The 20200-nt window shown below is 39.6% G+C and overlaps 1 protein-coding gene across 4 annotated transcripts in view; it reads right to left on the bottom strand.

Annotated features, from left to right (window-relative positions):
* The window catches only part of NCAM2 (neural cell adhesion molecule 2), a 558500-nt gene that overhangs the window by 128827 nt on the left and 409473 nt on the right, over positions 1-20200 (bottom strand). For all 4 annotated transcript variants that reach the window (XR_012161242.2, XM_073363287.2, XM_073363298.2 and 1 more), the window contains exons 10-11: positions 19469-19656; positions 12557-12653 (exon numbers count right to left, since the gene is read on the bottom strand). Coding sequence is in view for 3 of the 4 variants with exons in the window: in XM_073363287.2 (XP_073219388.2) it covers positions 12557-12653; positions 19469-19656 (285 nt within the window). In the remaining variant the exon portion in view is untranslated. The remainder of the gene's footprint in view (positions 1-12556; positions 12654-19468; positions 19657-20200) is intronic.

Raw genomic sequence — 20200 nt, forward strand, 5'->3', positions numbered from 1 at the left:
GTGTTTGTGTTGAGATTTTAAGATATTAAATAAAAGTGAGAAATCTATTTCAGAGTCTCTACATTTTCAGAAGCAGGAACTCGGCTTTATATAACATGTCCCAACTAACTAAAGAGTCTTTTCTTTTTCTTTTTTTTTTAAACTTGCCTGGTCCTGTAGGTTTTTCATGTGATTCAGCAGATGAGTACTGTACATGGGCATTTTATATACATGGTAGTGCATGACAAGTACTGGCAAGCATTTTTTGTTGTACATGCAGAAGACAAAAAAATCACATGTTATTAGACTCTTTTTATATATTTGAAACTGGCCTCTATGCAATTTGCTTCCTACTTGCATATTTCACATTCTACTATTCATTATCCTACAATATAAGAAGAAATTTATTCCTCTGTTTCAGAGTGGTATGTCAGAGACATGTACAAAGCTGTGCAGATGTCTGAAGATGACTAAAACTTATCCATGTACTAAACTATTCACATAAAATGAAGTCTTCATCTACGAATGATCAAACCATCTGGGATGAAGTAAGAATCAATATGAACTTCTGTCAGTACTTAATATAATTTTCAGTTCATTTAGACACAAGATTCAAAAAGCTATTTAAAGACACATTCATCTTTCTAACTCTCATTGAAAATGGGAGATAGAGGAGACTATAAGTGACTGTTGTACCTCTGTGGAGAAAAAGGGTGTCCGGTGGTGAAGGAACTAGCTTGGGACCTGGGTACAATTCTGTCCTCCACCACAGAATTCCTGTGAGACCTTGGGCCTGTTACCTAGCTTAGAGCGGCACAGCTGTACCGATGCAGCTGCACCACTATAAGATCTCTCGTATAGCTGCTCTATGCCAATAGCATAGAGCTCTCCCGACGACATGCTAAAACCACCTCAATGAACAGTGGTAGCTATGTCAGCAGGAGACACTCTCCCACTGACACAGTGCTGTAAACTACCACTTTATGGTGTGTGTTTTTCACATCCTTGAGCAACATTAGTTTTTCTGGCATAAGTGGTAGTGTAGATATGGCCTTAGTCTCTCTTTGCCTCAGTACCCCATCTGTAAAAGAGTGGGAAAAGCACTTCCCTACCTCACAGAGGGGCTGTGAAATACAATAAAAAGATTGTTAGGTGCTCAGGTTTGATGATGATAGGTGCCTTATACTTTTATACCTTCCCTTACCTTCATCCTAGGAAACACATAATTCCACTCTCCAACAGGCCTTCCTCTCCTCCAACCTCTGTTAGCCACTGCTGGTTACCCTTTTAAAGAGACTCTTATCCAATAGAGCCTGCTGCTAATTCCCAAAACTATCCAGTGGGTTCCTCTGTCCTACTCTTTTAGTTTTGTATATAATTCATTATGATAAACATGGCATATGGGAGGAAACATCATAGGTGCAGAAAGGATTTTTGTTTTCTTTCTTACTGCAGATCTGAGTATAATTTCTGCCAAATGATTAAATGTTCAGTTTCTTTTTGTTACTGCGCATCAAGTAAAGGAGTACTTGTGGCACCTTAGAGACTAACCAATTTATTTGAGCATAAGCTTTCATGAGCTACAGCTCACTTCATCGGATGCATACTGTGGAAAGTGTAGAAGATCTTTTTATATACACAAAAAGCATGAAAAAATACCTTCTCCCACCCCACACTCCTGCTGCTAATAGCTTATCTAAAGTGACCACTCGCCTTACAATGTGTATGATAATCAAGGTGGGCCGTTTCCAGCACAAATCCAGGGTTTAACAAGAACGTCTGGGGGGGGGGGGGGTAGAAAAAAACAAGGGGAAATAAGTTACCTTGCATAATGACTTCACCACTCCAAGTCTCTATTCAAGCCTAAGTTAATTGTATCAAATTTGCAAATGAATTCCAATTCAACAGTTTCTCGCTGGAGTCTGGATTTGAAGTTTTTTTGTTGCAATATCACAACTTTCATGTCTGTAATCGCATGACCAGAGAGATTGAAGTGTTCTCCGACTGGTTTATGAATGTTATAATTCTTGACATCTGATTTGTGTCCATTTATTCTTTTACGTAGAGACTGTCCAGTTTGACCAATGTACATGGCAGAGGGGCATTGCTGGCACATGATGGCATATATCACATTGGTGGATGTGCAGGTGAACGAGCCTCTGATAGTGTGGCTGATGTGATTAGGCCCTATGATGGTGTCCCCTGAATAGATATGTGGGCACAGTTGGCAACGGGCTTTGTTGCAAGGATAGGTTCCTGGGTTAGTGGTTAGTAACCTATTTCCCCTTTTTTCTTCCTACCCCCCCCCCCCGACATTCTTGTTAAACCCTGGATTTGTGCTGGAAATGGCCCACCTTGATTATCATACACATTGTAAGGAGAGTGGTCACTTTAGATAAGCTATTAGCAGCAGGAGAGTAGGTTTGTGAGTGTGTGTGTGTGTGTGGGGGGGGGGGGAAACCTGGATTTGTGTTGGAAATGGCCCAACTTGATTATCATACACATTGTAAGGAGAGTGATCACTTTAGATAAGCTATTAGCAGCAGGATAGTGGGGTGGGAGGAGGTATTTTTTCATGCGTTGTGTGTATATAAAAAGATCTTCTACACTTTCCACAGTATGCATCCGATGAAGTGAGCTGTAGCTTACGAAAGCTTATGCTCAAATAAATTGGTTAGTCTCTAAGGTGCCACAAGTACTCCTTTTCTTTGCGAATACAGACTAACACGGCTGTTACTCTGAAACCTGCGCATCAAGTGAAGCTGTTGTGAAGACCTAGCAAAATATTTTTCATGATAGCTAACAACGTGCCAAAATGTTTAAAAGGGAACTACTTCAGAAAATGTGAAACACCCTCAAACACTTTCTCATAATGCACATTGAAGGCACATCCTTTAAAGAATGCCATCCATGCATTTCAAAGAGTAGCCAAGTTCTATTCTGTTACAGAATATGGAAGTATAGAGAAGTGCAATACACTTCAGAAAAAAAAAGTCAGTCATCCAAAGAAAGTAAAACAGGACACTATTACTGGACACAACCAAAAAAACCAGAGCATTATTTTCCTTTAAATAATAGAAATTAAAGTATCTAGTATCTCCTTCAGGATGGGTAATAGCATTTTTTTCCCCAATGGAGAGCAAAAAAAAAGAGCATTAGGAGACTCATGAACTGAGTCCAGTTTTGCAGTTAGTTAACAAATATGAACTCAATCCTGCAAAACAGTGAGCATTCCCCTGATCTACCTACACATTTATACGCATATTAACTTTAAGCATGTAAGTAGTCTTCCAATGGGACTACTCACTTGGGGTCTGATCCTGCAGCACTTAAGTTAATGGGAGTTTTGCCAGGAACTTCAATGAAAGAAGGATCAAGCCATTGTTCAACGTTCAGAATGTGTCTATTAACTGCTTTGTAGGATTGGGGTCACAGTACCCAACACTTTGCAGGATCAATCTTTGGTGAGAGGGTCTCTCGTTCTCGCTCAAAAAATAGTGAGGCTTGTAACTATCAACAGCAATGTTAACCTCCACAATCTATCTCAGGAAAGAGCCTGGCTCAGAAATCTCATTTATTTCAGCAGGATTCTTCAGAGGATAAGGAACAACTCACCATGAATAAATGTGGTCAAATCTGGCTCTATCAGTTTAACTGAAGCTTCGTGTAAAAATAGAATGAGGAGTCAGGTATAGATATTTAGATAGTGACGTTCCATTTTTTTCTTTCTTTTCCTACAGCTTCATTCTCCCCTCCCTAGTAAAACTCCATTTACTTTAATAAATTCACTCTGAATGATCAAAAACATCAAATGGTACAAATTCAAGTTGAATGAAGAGATGTGTTTTCCAACTAAGCAGTCCTGCTCTCTCTCTCAAACTGTTTCCAAACCCTCTCTAAGGTGGGATGGACAACTGCTTCAAATGCCTACCAACTTTCCCTGCAAGAAATATCTTCAACTTTGACCCAGTAAAAGCCGATTTGAAAAGACAACCCTCACCCACCACCCAACTGACAGGGATCTGTAAGCTATGAAATTTGATCACGTGACAGATGTCACTGTTGGATGAACCTTACCCTGCTTTGAGCATAACTTGTCTCTGCAACAGGAGTCTTCCCTTCACCTCAGGCCCTGACACTCAACCCTTTCTTCCCATTCACTTTTCATCTCATGTCTCTTCATCTCACCTTACTGTCGTAATGCTTAAAGGCATTTTTGGTGAAATATGATAGCATGAGAAGTCTCACTAGTCTCCATGCAAGTACAGAGTATATTTTAACCTCAATTTCATGTCAGAATCTCTATTCTTGCATGTTAACAAAGGGATTATATAGCCAATCTCTCATTGTTGAAATTACACACATTACCCCTTCTAAATTACCCCTTCTAAATACTGTTAAATGTTTTGTTGAATATTGAGCATTTTCATGTTCTACACTATGTTGTGTGTGGTTTTGCACAATGACAAGAGTTTGGCAAGTCAAGTCTGAAATTCACCGGCAGAGCTGTATGAGGTAGCCTAGCTTGCAAATTACCTATGTGCACTATTCACTGCTGTAGCTACTGCCATGTTACTCATGTCCGGGCCAGATTAAAGCATAGGCACAATAGGCCTATGTGTGCAACTGCAGCTCCTGGAGTCATGTGATAACATCAGACTCTCAGCTGCCCTTTTTTTTAAAATAAAAGATAGCCCTCATGGATTCAAAAAAAACCCATGAAATTAATGTATCTTGTGCCTGTCTCAATCTGCAAACAGACTGAACCAACAGCTCCAAGAGAGGTGAACTGACCCATTCATCTGAACTGTGAACCCTGCTGCTACACCAAGAGAACTAGGAGGTCTTGTGTAGGAGTGTGGCTGGGGAGCCCCAAGTGAGTTTTTCCTGGATTGCCTTAATTCAGTCCAGCATCATGCTGATAAGCATCAAATTCATACTGATCTTTCTTCCAAAATGCTTGTGTTTGTCTCTTCCTGGCACAAACTTCACATAAACCACTTTTTGTTTTAAAAAAATATTGACTCAAATGATAAATTTCAAGATCACTGTTGGCAATGCAACTTTCTATTCATGGTTCACAACCATTTGAAATAATACTACTAAAATCTCAACCAAAAGGTAGAATGTGTGTTTAATAACCAATGTCTTCTTCCTGCACACTAAGATTTCACGTAATATTATGCTTCAACTGGACCTAGGCAAATCCAGGAATGGATGTTCTCACCTCAGGCTCTGAAAGCCAATGGGACAATCTGCCAAGCTCACCTGGTTTGTCAAGCCTAAGCCTGTCCTAGAAAAAAACCACACAGTTTTAGTAGACTTCTGTATTAAAAGTTGAGGCTATGATGTGAAATAATGTATTCAGAGTGAAAAGAGATGAAAAATAATGGGACTTTTGCATTCTAAAAGTTGTTTGTTCAGCTATTCAAATACTCAGGCAATGAAGAAGGGGAAGATACAAAGGGCCTGGTATTGCCAGGAGTTGAACACCTCCTGGGAGGCACTGGGCAACTCCAAATTAGATTGCTTTAATGGGAAATGAGGATCCTCAGCACCTTGCAGGATCACACCCTAAAAATAAACTAAAATAATCCAGTTGTTTGTATAGCTGTAAATAAAAGTGTCTGGAGTATAGACTGGTTCAACAGCTCTGTATAACTAGGGTTAACCATAAGAAACAGTACAGCTGCAAATTTGTATCATCACTGAGTCTAATATTTAAAGTTTGGCAGCAGAAAAAAGACAATGGCATTGTGCCTTAGGAGCACTTTCCAACTTACAGAAAGTACAACACAAATAAAATAATATTATCTTACTGGCTGGGAAAAAATAATGCCCACACCAAGCAGTGGGTAAAACTGCCCACACCAAGCAGAATAGCACACCAAGGAGCAAGTGAATCCTGTAGTGCTTTAACAGAAAACAATTCAGTAAAACAATAAGTGTTTGGGACTTTTACCATAGAAGCGAATTTGTTTAATGCTGTCTGCTTAATGGAAGTTTATGTATATATATATATATATATATATACACACAGAGTACACCAGGATTAATGCTTCCAATTAAAACCAGAGGGTGAAATCATGGCTATACTGAAGTCAATGTTACAGTACCCATGTAGTTTAAATAGCCAGCATTTCACCTAGAATGAGCATTGTTAAGAGGACTCCCTAATCAACCAAAAGTAAAGCAGTCTGGACAGTAAAACTAGCAACCAATCAGCTGTCAATGATCTGAATCCTCTGATTGCTCTGTTCTTCATTATTCTTGGATTTTCCTCTCCTCCTTCTCACCTACTTCTCATCCATGTGTAAAGTTCAACGTATTTTTTTTTTAAATCAATTAGTTAAACTGGAGCATGTTTTGTGTGTAGACAGGACCTGAGATTGAAACTGTTTGAGGCAGGGACTGACATTTACTATATCTTTGTACAGTACTTAGTACACTGGAGCCCTGACTTGACTAAAGCCTGTAGATACTACTGCAATATAAATACTAAATAAATAATAATTAATTAATAATAGCACTGTAACTAGAGCTACTAGCAGAAAGTGGGTATCTAATACAATGTGAATTTCACATTTTGCCATTTACAAAGGCCAAATACAGTATATGATTAATAATGTAACTGAATACAACATTTTTCAAAACTAATAATAATTCTTTTTTCATATACTGTTCCTCACTAAATGTGGCTTGATTTATCTTGATTTGAACAGAACTTTGCTACATATTTTTCAATAAGTGCTGGTCAACGACTATACAGAAGCGATTGAAATAAATTACTGCCACAGGTGGAAAAGTGCAAATCTGAAAAAGTGACATCAGTCTCATCTGTGGTATAAATGAATAAAAAAGTAGAAATAAATCAGTGGTGGGAGTATAGCATTTGTACAATATTTGTTTTGCAAACATTTTTGCCCTTGACTTGAATAACTTTATTAAACTGAATTTCCTGTCTGTCAAGTAAGAATTCACTGCAGCAAGTACATTCTTATAAATGTCATAATTTTTCTTAACTAATATTTTGAAGCTGATATTAAGGGTCATTCTGCAAAAAATTAATAAAGTTAATGATAAAACAAATGTTAATTGCTTATGACTGTGAAAGAATGACTTGTACCCTATATAGTCACCCTTTAAGAGCTGATGAGCCATTGTAGCAGCAAGTGAAGTTGGAGAGAGAGCGCAATAAAATAATCACTCACCATTCTGGGGTTGTGTTGTGATGTTGTTTTGTGACTTTGGGCCAAAAACCTCAGCTGATCTGAACTGGCGTATCTCCATTGGCTTCCAGTTTACACCAGCTGAAGCTTTGGACCTATGTGTGGTGATAATACAGTGTAGTCACATATTCACAACATTACAAGGAAAACATCACAAAGCAATTCTATGACGTGACATTGATTATGTAGAAACTCTTTCTGATTCTGCTAGCTGGAATTTTTCTCTTTTCCCCTCCTGAATGCTAGGAAGGAGACTGGAGGTACTTTTTTCTGTTCTCTCTTCCTCCTTACCTCCTGGATTCATGGAGTGAAAGAAAGGTTCTAGCAACAAGTTGTTTTTGCATTTCACAGTAATGGGAAAGTGGTTCTGACAGCTTACATACTGTTGTAACAACTGCCCTGCTCTCCCTGAGAAAATACACCTGAGATCAGTGTTCTGCTTAGTCTACCAGAAACACAGGCATAGCCAGTAGGACAGTTGAGTCAAACTCTGTGTATGTGGCCCTGAAGATATACATTCTGAGGAAGAGTCATATGTTGAGTATCACTGACTTAACACCCGACCCTGGTATGTTGCTTAATGCTGTGAAGAGTCTCATGGACTTAAATGAGACTCTTCAATATAGAACAGACTTTGCCTAGTAGTGAACGTTTACAAGACTGGGGTTTAGTGTTGGATGAGTAAAGAATTTGACTCACATATAAATAGGGGCAGAAGAAATACGTGGATGAGTGTACGTAGTTTGCCTATTACAATCTATGGTGTCTTCCTGGAAGACTTGAAGGGCTTGAAAGCTTGTCTCGCTCACCAAGAGAAGTTGATCCAAAAAAATATATTACCTCAAGCACCTTGTCTCTCTAAGGGACTGACATGGCTATAACAAACCTGCATATCTTCCTGCAAGCATAATTCTTAATATTAGTTTTGTTTGTTTGATTGATTTTAAATAGAAACAGGTTAGTCTGCAGAGGAACTAGTTATTAAAATTAAATCACTTAAGGACCAGTGCTGCATAGCAAAGCACACCCAGTCTTTAGATTTTTCAAGATTGGGTCTATATTGTGTATTTTGAAATTAAGTAGACATATGTACTGCAGCAGGATTAACTGCAGCAGGTGATGTAGCATTGGCAAAGGGAACTGCAATATGTTTTTACTATAATCTGAAGTACACATGGGATTATTTTTTTGGGCTGCTATAATTTATGCACCATTGGTTTTCATCACTTTTCCTGACCAATTGTCTGTGTTATATCTAATGCAAGTACACCCTATGCGAGATATTAGCCCCTTCTTTATGCTTTATGCTAGTACAAAACACTACTTTAGGAAACACTATACATGAGAGATGATTGTGTCTGCATAGACTGCAGGGAAATGATAAATTGATTTTTTTTAAATGGTATATATGCCATAATTTAAAAAAATAATTCTGAGAGAATTTGCATGGCAGAGTATCTCTAATTACATAGGTTGGAGAATTAAATTTGGGAAACTTCATGAACTTAAGGGTTGGTTTGAGAATTTATATCTTACACACTTAGCTTTGGAAATGAGAACAGAAGTGCTAAAAAGTCAGTGTTTGTCTGTCAAGCCTATAACACCAACTTTAACTTTGACTTCTCTTTTATGAAAAACCACAGTATTTTACAGTAAAGCTCTGTCATAAATATAAAGGGAAGGGTAAACCCCTTTGAAATCCCTCCTGGCCAGGGGAAAGCTCCTCTCACCTGTAAAGGGTTAAGAAGCTAAAGGTAACCTCGCTGGCACCTGACCAAAATGACCAATGAGGAGACAAGATACTTTCAAAAGCTGGGAGGAGGGAGAGAAACAAAGGGTCTGTGTCTGTCTGTAGTCGTCTTGGCCGGGGATAGACCAGGAATGGAGTCTTAGAACTTTTAGTAAGTAATCTAGCTAGGTATGTGTTAGATTATGATTTCTTTAAATGGCTGAGAAAAGAATTGTGCTGAATAGAATAACTACTTCTGTCTGTGTATCTTTTTTGTAACTTAAGGTTTTGCCTAGAGGGGTTCTCTATGTTTTTGAATCTAATTACCCTGTAAGATATCTACCATCCTGATTTTACAGGGGGGATTTCTTTATTTCTATTTACTTCTATTTTTTATTAAAAGTCTTCTTGTAAAACACTGAATGCTTTTTCATTGTTCTCAGATCCAAGGGTTTGGGTCTGTGGTCACCTATGCAAATTGGTGAGGCTTTTTATCCAACATTTCCCAGGAAAGGGGGGGTGCAAGTGTTGGGAGGATTGTTCATTATTCTTAAGATCCAAGGGTCTGGGTCTGTAGTCACCTAGGCAAATTGGTGAGGCTTTTTATCCAACATTTCCCAGGAAAGGGGGGGTGCAAGTGTTGGGAGGATTGTTCATTATTCTTAAGATCCAAGGGTCTGGGTCTGTAGTCACCTAGGCAAATTGGTGAGGCTTTTTACCAAACCTTGTCCAGGAAGTGGGGTGCAAGGTTTTGGGAAGTATTTTTGGGGGAAGGACGCGTCCAAACAGCTCTTCCCCAGTAACCAGTATTAGTTTGGTGGTGGTAGCGGCCAGTCCAAGGTGTAATATTTTGTACCTTGGGGAAGTTTTGACCTAAGCTGGTAAAGATAAGCTTAGGAGGTTTTTCATGCAGGTCCCCACATCTGTACCCTAGAGTTCAGAGTGGGGGAGGAACCGTGACAAGCTCAAAAGACTGCATGACATTATTGTAAGCTGTGGGGATATGGACCATTACTGTAGGTACTAATATCATGCTTTGGGGAGGTTGCTGACCTGTAAACGGGGAGAAAGGTTTGAATGGAGGGAATCAATGTCTTGCCATTGGGGAGGAGGAAATAAGAGTTTTTTAACAGCTGGGAGGGTGTAACTGGTTTATTACAATAGAGGAAGTATTAGGAGCCAAGAGGAGAGCTGGACATTTGTGTGTGTGTGTGTGTGTGTGTGTGTGTGTGTGTGTGTGTGTGTGTGTGTGCACGCGTGTGTGTAGCGGGGATAAACGGGGGATAGGAAGAGATATTCATCTTGTCATATTCAAATTTCATTGGTTTCAGAGTAGCAGCCGTGTTAGTCTATATTCGCAAAAAGAAAAGGAATAAGGTACTAATGGCACCTTAGAGACTAACCAATTTATTTGATCATAAGCTTTCGTAAGCTACAGCTCACTTCATCGGATGCATTGGATTTCATTGGAATGCACATGACATAACACTGGACAACAAGCATTTCCTTATGCCCTGTCCTGGAGTCACACCCTCTTCACCTGGGAAGAGTTGTTTTTCTCTATTATTTCAGAGATTTGGTCTTGGAATTGGATTTCTCTCTTTTACTATTTTATATCTCTACAGATGTGAAGATTTTTGGAGAGCTAATCATTGAAAGAGCTTAGGGAAATAGATTTACTGTGCAAGTATTTTCTAATTTTCAGAAGTACAGAACTTTCTTAGTTATGGACTAAACTTTTAACATATCAAATGCACTATTTTAACTGAGGACTAGTCTAAAGTCTTGAACCCAAGTAAGTGGGGACACTAGAAGATAATCAGATAAGTTGCTACATGTGTGTTTTTGGCCTAGTTGTAGAAGCTTACTCACACAAATAGCCCCATTATATGTGACCACTTCAGTAAATACTCACCAACATGAGTAAATGTTCCACAAGCAGATCTTTTCTGTTTTATTTCTACACAACTAAGGTAAAATATTTTCATTTCTGGGAGTGGATTCTAAGTTGTGGGAGGTTCTGAGTTGTGGAGAGGCTGAGTGAGGAGGTAGGGCAAGGAATTCGCTTTATGTGTAATGCTTGGAGCCTGATGGTGTTTCTATGCAAAAGGCAGATTAGGAGGTTCCCGGAATATATATTTTGATTCACTGGCAGGGGGCAAAGGCAAACCAAAGTAGGATCAAAAATGTTTTTCTCGAGTGTTTACCAGGCTCACTTAAAGTTGGATGGAAAGTCTACTTAGTTTCTGATAAATAATACTTTCAGCTACTGTTGGCAGCACAACTGTTTTGATAATTGTTACAAAGGAGAGATGTACCACAACCAGAAAGATCAAAGATGTTTAAAACCGTCTTTTCTTTAGAGGTAATGGGGTAAACTTTCAAAGCTGTGCATGGTTTCTACACAGTAAATCCCCTTAATAAATAACACAATTTGCTTCTGCAACTCTTGAAACACTGAAATAAAAGTGTAGTCTATAGTGCAATGTGTTATAAAAGTTTAAAAGTAAAAGTAAAGGAAACATCAGACAGTCTCCCTTCAGTCTGAAAATGCATAAAGTAGCAATAATACCAAATATATATTCCCATTAGGATTGTAAAGAGTATATCTTATTCTTTAGCCTTACATTTTATTACAGTTGCAACAAAGCAGATTGCAGAAAAATATCGTATAAAATAATTCCTTACACTACTAAAAGACAAAACAAAAACACCAAGACCTCCTTTATGTAACTCTAGTTAGCTAAAGTAGAAAAATGATCTATGACCAGCTCCTCAGTGGTTGTAAATTGGAATGAGTTCAGCAGAACTATGCTGATTTATATCATCTAAAGAATTGGCCCTTACTGTTTTTTGATCCTGTAAACTTGGCGAAGTTTCACTGCTCTATTTTGGCATTTGACATGTGAGAAGTGAAAAAATGCTATGAAACCAAATCTGGTGTATTCTTTTCGTCATTCAACAAGAAAAAAATCCTTCCACATACTCAGTACTCTGCAAAACCGAGCATATTTGTGAGCACTGCCAAAGGGTGAATACACAAATTTATTTTAAAATTAATCTACAATCCTCTAGATGAATTTAAAAACTTCCAAAAGTTCTGTTGCAATTAGCATCCAAAAGTCTGACAGCTTGAATTAATTTAATCCTAAATCCTTGGGCCAAATCCTGCTCTAAATTACACCTGTACAACCCATGGATTTAACTGGACTTCTAAAATGGAGGAAAAATTCTGCACTTTTAGTTGGCAGACCTGGACTATACATCTCTTGAAAATAGGCTTTGCTGCAGTATTTCAGCACTTTTAGTTCTGATCCTGGTCCTCACATGGAAACACTGGATGCAAAAATGAAAGAGATGGACCTGATTCTCCTTTTCTTACACTGGCATAAAACAAGAGTTACCCCATTAAAGTTCAAGTTCAGTGCAAAAATTTTGGGAAGATCTTATTTTGTGAGAACCAGTTTGTTTTACCTACACAATGTCACATTTTATGAGGACTAAAAAGACAGTTCTAAAGGCTCCAGTGGAATTAAGTGAACGGAAAAAGTCCAATTGTACTTCACAGTGGTAAAAATACAAAGGTATGGATATAGTAACTTGGACACAATATACTCACCGGCTTGCCCAAGGGTGTATTCCTGATGTCTCGTTCCTATTCTGTTAGTAGCTGTGCAGTTGTATCGCCCAAAATCATTGTCAGATGTGGGAGCAATCTTTAAAAGAAGCATAAACAAATTTTAAATATTATTTTCTAATGATTAATTACAAAAATGCCATTGACCTTCTCAAAATTTAAATTAATTCTCTTTAAACTGTATTAGGATGTTCCCTTATTTTACCTTATCAAATACATTTCACAAAATGGTGACATAAAAGTGGTAGATCTGTAACAAATTCTCTCTTTTTCAAAGCTTGTATGAAAAAAAATATTCATTAAACAACAGAAGGACAAGGTGAAATATTTCAAATCCACAGTTACACCACTGAATAGAAAACATCCTCTAGGGAAGTTAAAGGCAACATGGCCCCTCCTTCTGTCCATAATATGCAAAGGAGGCCACTTTGTCCCAAGAAAGAGGAAGGGACCAGGCTATGAGCCCTCTGGAAACATTTAACCTAACATTAGGGGTAGGCTCAAAGAGGAAGGTGAGCTGTCTTCCAGGATATCTGGTCCCTCACAAATGGACACTGCAAGATTCAGGGTATGCATAGCCTTATCTGTGATCATTGGACAGTAGCATGGCTGTGAAATATTGGTAGGGGAAAGGTATTAAATGAATTTCCTTATTTGAGTAATACTATTTTAATTTAAAACGGCGTTTCTCAGATGTGGTCACCAGGGGCTTTCCTTGTGTCCACAGCCTCTTGGGCTGTGATGGTGGGTGGGGTGGGCAAAGCAGCAGCCCCTCTCCCTCCTCGTTGCTCCTGGGTACACCACCTTGATATTGGTTGCTATGGAGATACCTGGGGCACAATGTGGGTGGACCAGGCAGCCAGTGAGTGTCTCCACCTTCCCCGAAGGGGGTAGGGGGGGGCTCAGGCTTTGGGTTCAGCCCTGGGGTAGTGAGGCAGCAGCCTTTTCACAACAGAATTCTTAGCTAGCATTAAATCAATTACAATGATTTGGACATGTATTTGTGCATATTTCTTTGTTTTTCCTACAGCTAATTAAGTATTTTACGAAAAAGTGTGAGAGCGGCCACCTGGAACAGTTGGTGGCTGCACTATGAGGCCACCAAATAATTTGTCCTGTGAACCCCTGATTTAAAACACTGGATTCTTAGAACTTGTCCATATAGAGAGTTAGTGCATGGCAAGCTGGGGTATAAATCTGCAGCATACTAGTAGTCACATAATAAATTGCAGTGTGAACATAGCGACTGGGCATTAAAAGTTCCACAGAGCACTTTGATCTACTGTTGTTTGAAACATCAATGGGTCAAAAAGCACTATGGAACTTTTAGTGCGTGGTAGCAGTGTCCAAATGGCCAGCTAGCATGTAGCACACTAGTGGTTCTCAAAGCCGGTCCGCCGTTTGTTCAGGGAAAGCCCCTGGTGGGCTGGGCCAGTTTGTCTACCTGCCATGTCCGCAGGTTCAGCCGATCGTGGCTCCCACTGGCTGCGGTTTGCTGCTCCAGGCCAATGGGGACTGCGGGAAGGGTGGCCAGCACATCCGTTGGACCCCGCCGCTTCCTGCAGCCTGGAGCGGCGAACCGCGGCCAGTGGGAGCTGCAATTGGCCGGACCTGTGCATGTGGCTGGTAAACAAACCAGCCCGGCATGCCAGAGACTTTTCCTGAACAAGCGGCGGACCGGCTTTGAGAACCATTGCACTAGAGCACTGTAGATGTACACCACAGCTTGCTATACACTAACTCTCCATATAGACATTCCCTTAGTGGTCATTTTTTTAAACAGAAGTTGTGACCTTACAATTTGTATGAATATTGAGGATTATGATCTCTCTATCTCCTACAGATAATGTAGGGACCCAATCCTGACGTCCTCTTTTAAGCAAAACTCCCATGGTGTTAATGGGATTTTTGTCTGAATGAAGGACTCAGATTAGGAATTCAGGCAAATTTATAGTCACCATTATGTAAACCATTGCACATTTTCCTGATTACTAACTTATTTTTGCATTACGCCATTGGATTCAACACTTCACTCCCCTAACAATATATATATATAAACACTATTAGCGCCAGTAATGGCTATAACAAGCAGAAACAGATTTGTTAAACCCAAGATATCATATTCAGAACATTTCTCATTACCTCTTCAAGGACTTTTCAATCATTCATTGTCATTATTGATACACTGCAAAGGGTAGAAAGATCCAATAGGGAAAACAAGCAGGTAAATAAATGAGAAGGAAAATCAGGAGGGATTTCTTTCCGGGCATTACTTTTTAAGTTGTGAAGATCTCATTTTTTAAAAACAGATATTCTAAGACACCACAACGATGCATTTTTCAGTCACCCACTCACAGTGACACTTGAGTTCTCACTGCTCAGGAGCCTCCAGGGCTGGCCTTCCCATGAGGCAAACTGAGGCGGTTGCCTCAGGTGCCAGACGGGGGGGGGGGGGGGAGGGCAATGGGAGGGGTGACTAGGACCCAGAGTGTAGAAAATTGTGTCTGCTGCTGGTGCATATGTATTCTCTCTGCTCTAGATGCACAGAGATGGTGGAGTGCTGTGCTGGAGGAAAGAGGGCACAAGAGACATAACAGGCAAGCAGGAGAAAAGGTGAGAGGAAATAACAGAAAGCAGCAGGAGCTGCAGGGAGAGAGAGGAGGAGGAGGAGCCTCTTATGTACCTCTCTAGCACCCCTAAGAGCCTGGATGGATTAACACCAGCTTCTCAGGGAGCTTCCTGTTTCCTGCTGCTTCCCTGAACCCACTTGAGGAGAACAGGCAGTCAACTGAAGTAGTAGGACCCAGTTGGGCCCTTAAGATGTTGATATCTTCCTCATTCAGGCCCTGCTACCAGCCTGCTTATTTGTCCCCTTCAATTGAGTGTTGAGAGCCACTATAGCTGGCACAGAACAGCAGTCATGAGTGAAAGAAGAAAACACCCCTCTGGGGCAGCATTCAAAAAAACAAAGAAAGCAAAGAAAGCTTTACTATCTAAGCAGGAAGGAGCTCTCCTGAGATACATAGACATAAATGTTCATGGTGAGCCTTCCGGCCCCAGTGAAGATGTGAATGGTGAGGAGATGCCTGATCTTCCAGTTAGTCAGAGTGCAGGTGACCTGGCAGCTACTGCAACATCCATATCTCCATCTCAAATGGATGCAACCATGCACATTCCTGAAGAAAAGTATAGATCAGAGAAGAGTGTGGTAGAGGCACAAGAAACAGCTGCTGCTGAGTTTAGTTCCTTAAGTCTAGACGATGCAGAACTGTGGACCCACTTGTGCAGTAGCCTGAGGGACCTCCTTGTACTGCATGGGCCACTTCATGTTCCCCAAAGACAATTAAAATAGACACATTACTGGCGTGAAATCCCCAATGGTGACAAAGTAGAGAGGTCATGCCTTATGTACTCAAAAACCCAGAATCCTGCATACTGTTTCTGTTGCAAACTCTTCCAGTCTAATGTTCCAGCCAAATTGGGTTCTACAGGAACAAAGGACTGGAAAAATCTGGCTAGAAATCTGGCATGGCATGAGAAGGTAGCAAATCACCAGAGAGCATTCCATAGGTGGAAAGAGCTTGAGATGAGACTAAGGTCAAAGGCCACCATAGATGATCAGCATCAAGAGAAAATTGCATCAGAGTCTCTTTACTGGCAAAATTATCTGAAAAGGCTCATTGCCATTGTGAGAATGCTTGCTACCCAAAACCTAGCATGGTGTGTCACTTCAGATCAGCTGTATGTACCAAACAATGGAAACTTCCTTAAAATTGTGGAGCTGATGGCTGAGTTTAATGCTGTACTCCAGGAGCATCTAAGAAGAGTCACCACCCAAGCAATGTACACACACTACTACCTTGGAAAAACAATTCAAAATGAGATCATACAGTTACTGGCAACAAAAGCCAAGCAGAAGATTGTGGCAGATCTGAAGTCAGCAAGATATTACTCTGTTATTCTGGACTGCACACCTGACATCAGCCGTATAGAACAAATTACTTTAATGGTGCATTTTGTAACAACAACAGAACCTAGTGAAAATGTCCCTGCAATGGTGACTGTCAGAGAGCATTTTCTAGAATTTATTGACATTGATGATACTACAGGAACTGGTATGACAAATGTGCTTCTTAAAAAGCTGGAAGATACGGGAATTGTGATAGCTGACATGAGAGGTCAGGGCTACGATAATGGTGCCAACATGAGAGGAAAGAACAGAGGACTGAAGACACAGATCCAAGAGTTAAACCCTCGAGGTTTTTTGGTCCCATGCAGTTCTCATTCATTGAACTTGGTGGTCAGTGATGCAGCATCAGCTTCTAGTGAGGCTGCTGAATTTTTTGATGTAATTCAAAGCATCTATGTATTTTTCTCTGCATCAACTCATCGATAGCAAATTTTGAAGCAACTTCTGGGAACATCCTCTCTGACACTGAAACCACTGAGTGCCACACGATGGGAAAGTCAAGTGGAGATGATAAAGCCTTTCAAACACCAAATTGGGAAGATAGACGATGCCATAGTTGCTATTATGGAGGGTAATGCTATGACAGAAACTGTTCGTGGGAGAATAGTGGCAGAGGGAAATGGAATCACCAGAAACATATCTAACTTCAAATTTCTGTGTGGCTTAGTGTTGAGGCATGACACACTGTTGGAAATAAATGTTGTAAGCAAGAGACTCCAAGGTGTTGACCTTGATATATCTGGAGCAATGTAACAACTGGGCAAAGCAAAGTCATACCTACAGTCTTACCGGTCAGATGAGGGATTTCAAAACGTTCTGAAGAGTGCACAGAAGTTGGCAGAGGATCTTCACACTGAAGCTATTTTCCCACCCATTCAAGAATACAAGAGTCACCGAAGGAGAAGACATGTTGATTATGAGGCACAGGACAATCCCAGTCCCAAACAACAATTCAAAGTTGAATTATTTAACCAGGTGCTTGAGAGGAGTAGAACAGGAAGAAGGTAGAACTGAGACCTTTCAAAGTTTTGGCCCAAGCGAGGGTGCCTGGGGGCATCATTTGAGCTCCCTGCCTCAGGTGCCAAAATGTTGTGGGCCGGCTGACCCTGGGAGCCTCAAACAAACAGTCAGTGGATTCATGCTTTAAAATCAAACTTCATCTATGAACCTCCTTTTCATGTGACATAACTACAAACTCAATTTAAAAGAAGACAGTCTAAAGATAGTGACATAGAATAGCTAGCTAGCCAGTAGTATTTGTTTGTGTCAAATTCACAGTGACTTTGAACCCATTTTCTCTTACAGTCTCTTAAAATCTTGTTGGCATGATAGTAAGCAGATACTATCCTGCTCCCTATGAAATCAATGACAGGGTTTTCGCTGACCTCAAGGGAAACATGATAAGGCCCACTGACAACTTAGAAGCACATGTGTCAACAGTAAGCACTGCATTGTATTTTATAGACTACACGGATTTGCTGAAATTACACAGGAAACTTTCCCACAATCTATTCAGCACTAAATTATCAAAGAATTAGGAACAAAGCAACTCATTAGGATTAGATTTAATGTAAAAATATATTAGCAATCAGATATAAAATACATTTGTTTTACTCACACAAATGGAAGATCTAAAACATTATGTCTTGTGTAATTTTATATATGTAATACTGAGAAATTATCCCTCCCCAGGAGTGATAATATTCTTTTTCACTTTTAGAGCACTTTTCATTCAAGGACACCAAAGCACTTGATATATATTAATTCATTTACCTTCACAACACTCTTCTGAGGAAGACTCTTTCTGACTCTTCAGGGGCTGCCCTACTGAAACTATGAGCCAAATGTATGTTAAAACTTCATAACAGTTTTCTACTGTCTTTATAACTTTAGTAGAATAACTAGATCAGATACTTATCTGAAATAATGTACATGTTAGCAATGCTACTTCATTCCTTTCATTTTACATATTTTTGATGTATTTTGTTGTAGTGCATCAGGATGCCAGTACATAACCTTTATTTCCATATTTACTAACTTCATTGGGGTCCATTTCCCCGATAAACCAGAACTGGAAATGGACTTAGGGAAAGGCATTCCCTAAAAAAGGCGGGAAACAGGACTGGTGTCTGGTACAGTGAGGAGACAATCTCCTCTTCTCCACCTCCTCAACCCTCACATGAGAAGAGAGTGCTGGAGTCCAAGCAATGGGCTAGGGACCAGCTGTTGAGTGGGGAGGGGCTGACATCAGTCCTGCCCCAGGTGAAAATTATTAAGGAAGGAATCATGACCTGCACTGTATGAGTTATTGCAGGATAGTTCCCAGATGAGTTAAGTTAATAAAATTGTTGGGGCCTAATTAAATCACATCCTTGGCATCTTCTTTTTCCTCATGTGTGGCAGACAACATAGCTTGTTCCTGACTTATTGGGACTGGCTCTAGGAGATAAGAAAGGACTTTAGTCTCTATACAACAGCCTTGTTATGGAGACTTACAACAAGACAATTAGTTTTGTATTGCATATACCTGTCTGCTTTGAGCTGGACTGAAATAGCCAATTTTTTTTAATGCAGGCACTAAATCATTGATAATATCAATCTACTGAATCAGTTTTACTATTTTTTAAATCTTCATGTTTTATTTACTACTCTGCAAAAAACTCAGGTTATATTAATGTTCACTGAGAGTGGTGAACTGAAGGCAAGACAATTGATTAGAACCAAGGACTTCTTTCTAGCTGATCACAAGGAATATGGAGATAAATAGCTCATAAGATTTTTTTCCCCCTGAAACTTCTTCATTACATCACAGATCTGATCTGCAAGTGTTTTATACAACCCCAGTAATAATTCCTGACCGGTGAAGAAATTAAATGACTCCACACTGATAAATGTAACGTGCTAATTTACATTTAAAGCCTTACCTCTAATATCAGCTTTCTTCCTGCACTGTACGTCTTTAAATGGGTAGTGTTTTTTGCTGGTAAAACCAATTTTCCTCTTCTCCAGTGAACTGAAGCTATAGGATTAGATAGTACTTCACAACTTATATTGATAGGATTGCCTTCCCAAGAATAATACAAGGTTTGATTTGACACAAATGTTGGAGCATCTGCAAAAAAAGAGAGTATGAAACAAATATGTAATCTGCCTCTGTTTCCATAAAAAATGCAACACATTTTTATTCAGGTATATACTATTGAGGTTATCATAGAAATCTGAATTTAGAAATGTGTCATTTCATAATGTGGACTGCTCCAATGTCAATTCTCATCTATGAGTTTCTCACGTAGTCATCTTGGATAGTTCTCTCAAACCATCCCATCAATGTGCAGTGGCAGTCAAAAAAGCTAACAGAATTTTAGGAACCAATAGGAAAGAAATAGATAATAAGATAGAAAATATCATAATGCCATTATATAAATCTATTGTATGCCCAGACCTTGAGTACTGTTGAATACTGTGTGCAGTTGTCCAGCTATACCAAAAGAAGGACAGGAGACACTTGATATGGATTTAATCAGGCTGCAACTTTATTATTAGATGTCTGGGACTACCTGAGAGAAAAAAGTGTACAGTGAACGTAAACCCTGTTTGTTTTGTAATTAACTGGGAATGTGGCTTCCACCAGCTCCCCCTCTTTTTCCATCCAGGTC

This window comes from Lepidochelys kempii, chromosome 1 (genome assembly GCF_965140285.1).
Source record: "Lepidochelys kempii isolate rLepKem1 chromosome 1, rLepKem1.hap1, whole genome shotgun sequence".
Lineage (NCBI taxonomy): Eukaryota > Metazoa > Chordata > Testudines > Cheloniidae > Lepidochelys > Lepidochelys kempii.